Source organism: Pomacea canaliculata, linkage group LG9 (genome assembly GCF_003073045.1).
Source record: "Pomacea canaliculata isolate SZHN2017 linkage group LG9, ASM307304v1, whole genome shotgun sequence".
Classification (NCBI taxonomy): Eukaryota; Metazoa; Mollusca; class Gastropoda; order Architaenioglossa; family Ampullariidae; genus Pomacea; species Pomacea canaliculata.
Window position 1 is genome coordinate 12,600,164 of NC_037598.1, and position 6,498 is coordinate 12,606,661.

Consider the following 6,498-nt stretch of genomic DNA (forward strand, 5'->3'; position numbering starts at 1 on the left):
GCACAGAAATACCCTGCAATCACTATTGAAGAAAGGCACTGGAATATATATCTCTTCTTCTCCAACACAGACTGGTACAGCTTGTCTCTGTCTAAAAGCAGATCTCGATAGGGATAGTGAGTACTTACACAAGGGAAACAATTTCTCCTCGTTGAAACTGTAATCCATTTGCTGACCATCGATTCAAAAAGACGTAGTCAGTATTCAGCTTCCCATTGTCTTCAGGATTCAGTGCAGGCTGAAATCATTTTTTTCAAATGCCACAATATTTAAAGCAACAACAACAAAAAATTTTTAATTTAAATTAAGACAATTTAATAAAAATATTAGCTACAGCTTGTTTTATTAATCTTGCTAGATGATAATATTTGCTAATAAGCAGGAATGGAATCTCATGAAACAAATGTGTGTTAGAAAATGCGGGAATAAATGAGCTAGAATATTATATCCTGATCAGCTTTAATCTTCATGAGCAGAGAAACTCTCCTAGATTATCTGCACAATTTTAAATTAGTATCTAAAAACATTGCCTTTAACTCTTCAGAAAAGTATATCTCAATAACAATAATATTGTTTAATGTATAAATAAAGCAAAGAACCATGTAGATGTGGTCTAATTTTTAACAGGGATTTTACTGGAACCCTCCTATGGGCTAGGTCTGAAAACCCCATTTTTTAAACCCATTTCTTAAACAGCCCTCATAAGAAACTTGTGCTAAATGTAACAGCATTTTTTTTAAAGGAACACAAGGGAGATAAAAAGCTAGCAGCTGTAAGAAAACAAGAATTAACATGTGATAAACAAGAAGTTTATGAAATGCATTATTTCAGGTACATACGAGGGTTATTCAAAAAGTTCTAAGTCTCACCCAGAAGGACTTGCAGAAACAAGACAGCTTTTCACAATTTTTATATATAATGCCCTTTGACATCAATGCACTTGGTCCAATGATGCTCAAGCATTTCAATCCCATCACGGAAGAAGGTGGTGTTCTGGACCATCAAAAACTCCTCCACAGCACATATGAACACATCATTGTTTCCAAAATAGTGACCACATAGGTGGAATTTGAGTTTAGGAAACAGATAAAAGTCAGATGGAGCTAAATCTGATAAGGGGGATAGGGTAGCAGTTCAAAGCCACAGTTGGCTGTTTCAGCTAATGCAACGTGAGCAGAGGAAATGGGTGCGTTATCCTGGAGCAAGAGCATATCTGCCCTCAGCTTCCCTTTGTGTTTCCACTTGACTGCTTCCTTCAGTTGTGTTAATTCTGACGCATAGTACTGTCCATTAATAGTTTTACCTTTTCCAGATAGCGTATCATGATTAGAATCATTAAAATTTCAGAATCTCAAAAAACAGAAGCCATCACCTTGCAAACAGATGCTGCCTGCTTGAATTTCTTTGAGGATAGAGAACCACAGTGTTTCCACTGTTTGCTTTGAATCCTTGAATCAGGTTCGAAGTGATGAACCCAGGTTTCATCTTGAGTTACTAATCTGCAGTAGAAGTTCTCAGGGTCAGCCTGGAAATGTCCTGGAAATGTCAACCCTTTGCAGCTTCTGCTCTGAGGTCAGCATTTTTGGGACCCATCTTGAATACAGCTTGCTCATCCCCAAGATCTCAGTTAAAACAGTCTAAACTGAACTAGAACTAATGACTATGGACTTAGATATCTGCTGGACAATAAAATGAGGGCCATCTAATTCTGTTCTGACTCTGTCCCACTTGAATTCAGCAGCCCTTTTCTTCACAATTGCACAAGAAGGTGGAGTCCTCATCAAGTGTCTATACCATGTCCTCATGATTTCCTTGGTGTCATACCTTTCTTTCGCAGATACTTCATGACTGCTTGGGCCTCTGTTTTGTTCATTTTCAGATTTTTTGCACTACCCTTCTCTTTTATATGGGCCTCGCCAGCACGCAAATTAAAACAGAAATCTGTATTAGTTTTTCTAGTATTATAAGAAGTGGTAGATGTTCAGCTATGGCTCTTCTTTCTGAGTGAGGCTTAGAACTTTTTCAACAACACTTGTATCCTCATAACATACGAGAACTCAACATTTGATGCCGAATGTCATATTTAAAAGAAGTGTGAAACAAAGTTATTGCTACTTACGATAGCATAATTTAGAACAAACAAGAGCTCTTCAGACAATGCTATAAAGTTATGCATGGACATAACTAAATTATAGTAGCAGAAAGTGTTTATATAACACACTCCTTTTCATTGAAATGCATGATTTTAAGTTTAAGCAAAAATATCTCAAAGCTTTAAATGCAAATAGTTTCATCCTTATAATGAATCACAGGCTATATCATGACAAAGCAGCCAGGCTTGTATACAGATATCACATGCAGAGGAAACACACAGTGCCCAAAATGAGATCTGAAACCAAGACAGCAAATCCTCACTGTACTGGTGGTAGGTACTAACCATTGTGCCACCCAACATAATTTAGGAAAAAGTATTTATTGCAGAAACAAAAAACCTCAATTTCTAATGTCTATACTGATGTCCTTCATAACCATAAATAATCCATCCATAATTTCAATATCCTTATGAGGACTGATTTTGTAGTATTTGATGTCTGAGAATAAAGCACTGACTGTTAGTCACAGACATTGTATAAATGCAAGAGGTAGAGGAACTGAAGGTTATTTCTTTTTAAATCTAATGCCCACACATTTTATACTCTATCAGTCTAGGTTGCAACAAGGCCACAGAAAGGTAATGGTGCAAAATCCCTATCTGAAAGCAATAAATAATTAAGCGATTTAATGATTTAAAAAGTTTGTTTAATTCCAGTAAATGCCAAAAACCAAAACAATCTGCTTAAGGATAAAAAATTATTATTTTAAGCTTCTACGATGTATTATAACACACCTACGTCAGTGTGCTCACTATGTTACCCTACAACTAAGGCCATACTGTGCTGTGTCAAAGAGTCTGGGAAGGCAAATTCATATCCCTTTCAAAGAAAAGCGACATCAAACAGTGCCAAAACTACAGAATCATAAGCCTAAACAGCCACCCAAGCAAGAGTGTTTAACATCTTTTTATTGAAAATCGTGTGAGAAATCCTCCATGGCTATCACATATTCATTTCCACCAATGGGAGGTCAATAGATAACCCAGGTTTTGCAGACTGAACTGATAACAGATACCAACAGAGAACTGCAAGACTTCACCATAAGAATGACAGATAGTTCAAACAAAGAATGGAGACTATGACAAGAGAAAAGTTATGTCATGGTTACAGGCAATAGCAAAGTAGATTGATATCTATATGAATGGAGTATGGCCCAGAAAGGTAAACAGCATCAACTACTTTCCGAAGATAAGAGCTTCTAGGCAGGTATTGTAATAGCAACAGAGTGCAAAGTCCAAGCTGGACTAGATCTGGTACAATAATAGCATCAAGTTTACTAAAACATTCTGTACAAGTCCTTCTTAGTACTAATTCTGCAGTACAGATGTTAAATGTGGACTCAGCGGTGTCCAGACACTTAATCCCCAGACACTTCATCCCCAGACACTTCATCCCCAACGCTTCATCCTTAAAATGAAATTTTAACTATAAAAATTATGAAGCCAGCGAAAAATTTAATTGAAATTCAAATAATTATCTTCATATAAACATCACAATAAGTTTTACAATTGTACAGTTGTAAAACTTATTGTGATGTTTATATGAAGATAATTATTTGAATTTCAGTTAAATTTTTCGCCGGCTACATAATTTTTATAGTTAAAATTTCATTTTAAGGATGAAGCGTTGGGGATGAAGTGTCTGGGGATGAAGTGTCTGGGGATTAAGTGACTGGGAACCGGACTCAGCTTACCAACACTGAGAAGAAGATCCAGGCACTTAAGAACAAATATCTGAAAGAGCTGCTCTTGACCTCATAAAGGTAACACAAAACTAATGACTGTGTGAAGCAAGGTTCCCACACTCTAAGGACTCCAGGAACCACTAATAGCAATAGTCATATGATCTAGCTTGGCTGTGTAACCTATAATGACAGCTGATAATGCACTTCTTAAGAGAAATGTATATTCTCATGTTATGTGATATGACAACAGGTCATAAATGATCTTAAGAAGTTAAGAAAAAAAATCGGAATGCACTTAAAACGTAAAATAGTGAACTGTTGGATTATAAACCATAATATTCATGAACGGTTTCTAAATTTAACTAGATAATGTAAAAATCTGCAAGAATTCAAGAACTTAAACCTGTGTTAATTCCAAGCATTGCTTGTACTTCAAATTTTTTATAAAATTTGTTAAACCCAAGTGATTCTCTGGCTTAATGCTGTATCTGGGGTCAATTCAAGTAATCCTGAATGATGCTCAGAATTAACTGTTCTTAAATAAAATTTCAAGCCAAAAACTATCCCCAAAGCTAACATATTTTGTTTCATATAAAATTATAAACCTGAATTATCCTTTGTGGTAGTGCTGGGGAAGAGGATCATAGCTTAAGGTAATGTCTTATACTTGGTATCATGCACAGAAAAATGCATACCTGCATTGAGACTCCTTCCACTGCTACAACTGTTCCGAAAAGGTCAAAGAATGTGGCTGAGACAGGAACAGCAAAGAATACAGTCTTAGTTATTGCTCCCATCAAGCCCATGTTGATGGTTAGCTTGGACTGTCTTCCCTGAAATGCAAGAAATGCAATACAGTCAACAAAAATCTGTAATCGAAGGGAGGTAATAACGAAGCAGGTCAGTTTTATATTCTTACCTGTGGACAGAAACTGCCAACGCAATTATGCACCCATAATTATTTAATTAGCTTAGTAAATTACTGTTATGCACTTTTACTTTTTCATATTTTATAGTTACCTGCATTCATCGATTTTACAGGCATTGAGGATGCACCGTACTGAATTCTTGTTTAGATTTGTAAATCGTTTAGTTTATCTACAATATCTGCGAGAGTGAGAATGACACTCCTGCAAAAAAGTACATTTTCCAGGAAGAAATTAATCTTCAATATCCACCATCTATCTCTGTATAAATTGTACTGCAACTATAATATGTAGCAGACCATAAGCGGCTCTCTCATCGTAAAGTTGACAATCTTCGATTTTAGTGTAGCAGTGAAAGAAACTCAATGAAAGAAATTTGATTACAAAAATTATAAAAATGGAGTTTAAATTGATTCATACAATTATACCTTGCTTAAATGTCCTTAGTGATCGATGTTCATAATACTGAGAATGCGCTAACCGTGTGTTTTGGAAAGGAGCAAGCCTGCTTGCAAGCAGACGACCTTCACGTCTGAAACTACCGGAAGCAAGAGGTCAAAGGTCGAAAACAGTACGCTGGAAGGCTTGTTACAAGTTGGTGATGATGATGATGTAGTTTTATAGCGCGCCAGTATCCGCATCACAAAGATGCGCTCAATGCGCGGTGATCCCAGCAGCCACCAAACTGCAGGTCAAATGAAAACTTCAAAAAAGTTTAAACAAGTGAGTCTTCAGATTTTTCTTGAAAGATCCAATACTATCAGACTTGGTCGAGAGGGGAAGCGAGTTCCACAAAAGGGGTACATTGGAGAAGGATCTAAAACCCGCAGTCTTCTTGTTAGCATTCCCTGACTGAACACTCGGTCGTTCAAGTCTGAAGTGTGCTGCTGAACGAAGGTTTCGTGGGGTTGGTAACAGCGAATGAGTTCTTGCAGATAGACAGGCGCAAGGTCGTGAAGACAGCCATATGTTAAGGTTAACACTTTGTGCTCAATTTCGCTTCTCCACAGGAAGCCAATGTAGTCACACATGGTCAGTTGTTTTCTTTCCTGCCACTATCCTCGCAAATTATAGGCATAGAGTAGTGAATTCTAGCTTGACCCACTGGATGGAGTCTAGAGAGACTTTACTCTAAGCTTGGAACACATAGCATCGCCTCTGTCTTCTCATCATTAAGCTCCTCAGCATCCATGACTTGACTCTAAGCAACAATCTTCTACAGCACAAACTGCCTCACGCACCGACTCACTGTCCTAAATGAAAAATAGAGTTCAGTGTCATCTGCAAACATCTTACGGTTCACATTATGCTTCTCAATGAGAGGACCAAGCTGAGATGTGTAAATAGAAAATAGAACCGGGCCCAAAACAGAGCCCTGCGGGACACCGCACAGCAGTGGAACTGTCACCGAAGAAGCTTGATTGACCATCACCCTTTGTGTGCGAATGGAACCACTCACCAATGCCCACCTCCATCTGGAGACGAGTTAGTAAAGTGGAGTGATCAATGACATCGAAGGCCGCACTCAGATCAAGGAGGACCACAAGAGTCACTTTCCCTGCATCCGCACTGCATAAAGCTGTAGCGATCCAGGTGGAGTGTCAACTGCTGAGCAACGACACGCTCCACAAGTTTCGAAACAAAAGGCAAATTCGACACAGGTCTATAGTTTTTACACAAGCTAGGGTCCAAGTTGTGCTTCTTTAAGATAGGCTTGATCACAGCTGGTGATAAC

General features: G+C 37.8%; 1 protein-coding gene across 3 annotated transcripts in view; it reads right to left on the minus strand.

The window, feature by feature from the left end:
* The window catches only part of LOC112571479 (mitochondrial inner membrane protease subunit 2-like), a 38,542-nt gene extending 33,089 nt beyond the window's left edge, over nucleotides 1-5,453 (minus strand). The window contains exons 1-3 of one of the 3 annotated variants that reach the window (XM_025250469.1): nucleotides 5,245-5,453; nucleotides 4,533-4,670; nucleotides 129-238 (exon numbers count right to left, since the gene is read on the minus strand). In XM_025250469.1, coding sequence (XP_025106254.1) covers nucleotides 129-238; nucleotides 4,533-4,643 — 221 coding nt within the window. In that variant the 5' untranslated portion in view covers nucleotides 4,644-4,670; nucleotides 5,245-5,453. Of the gene's footprint in view, nucleotides 1-128; nucleotides 239-4,532; nucleotides 4,671-4,857; nucleotides 5,053-5,191 lie in introns of those variants that run through there. The other 2 variants (XM_025250468.1, XM_025250466.1) reach the window with 2 other exon arrangements.
* Nucleotides 5,454-6,498: the final 1,045 nt, after the last annotated feature.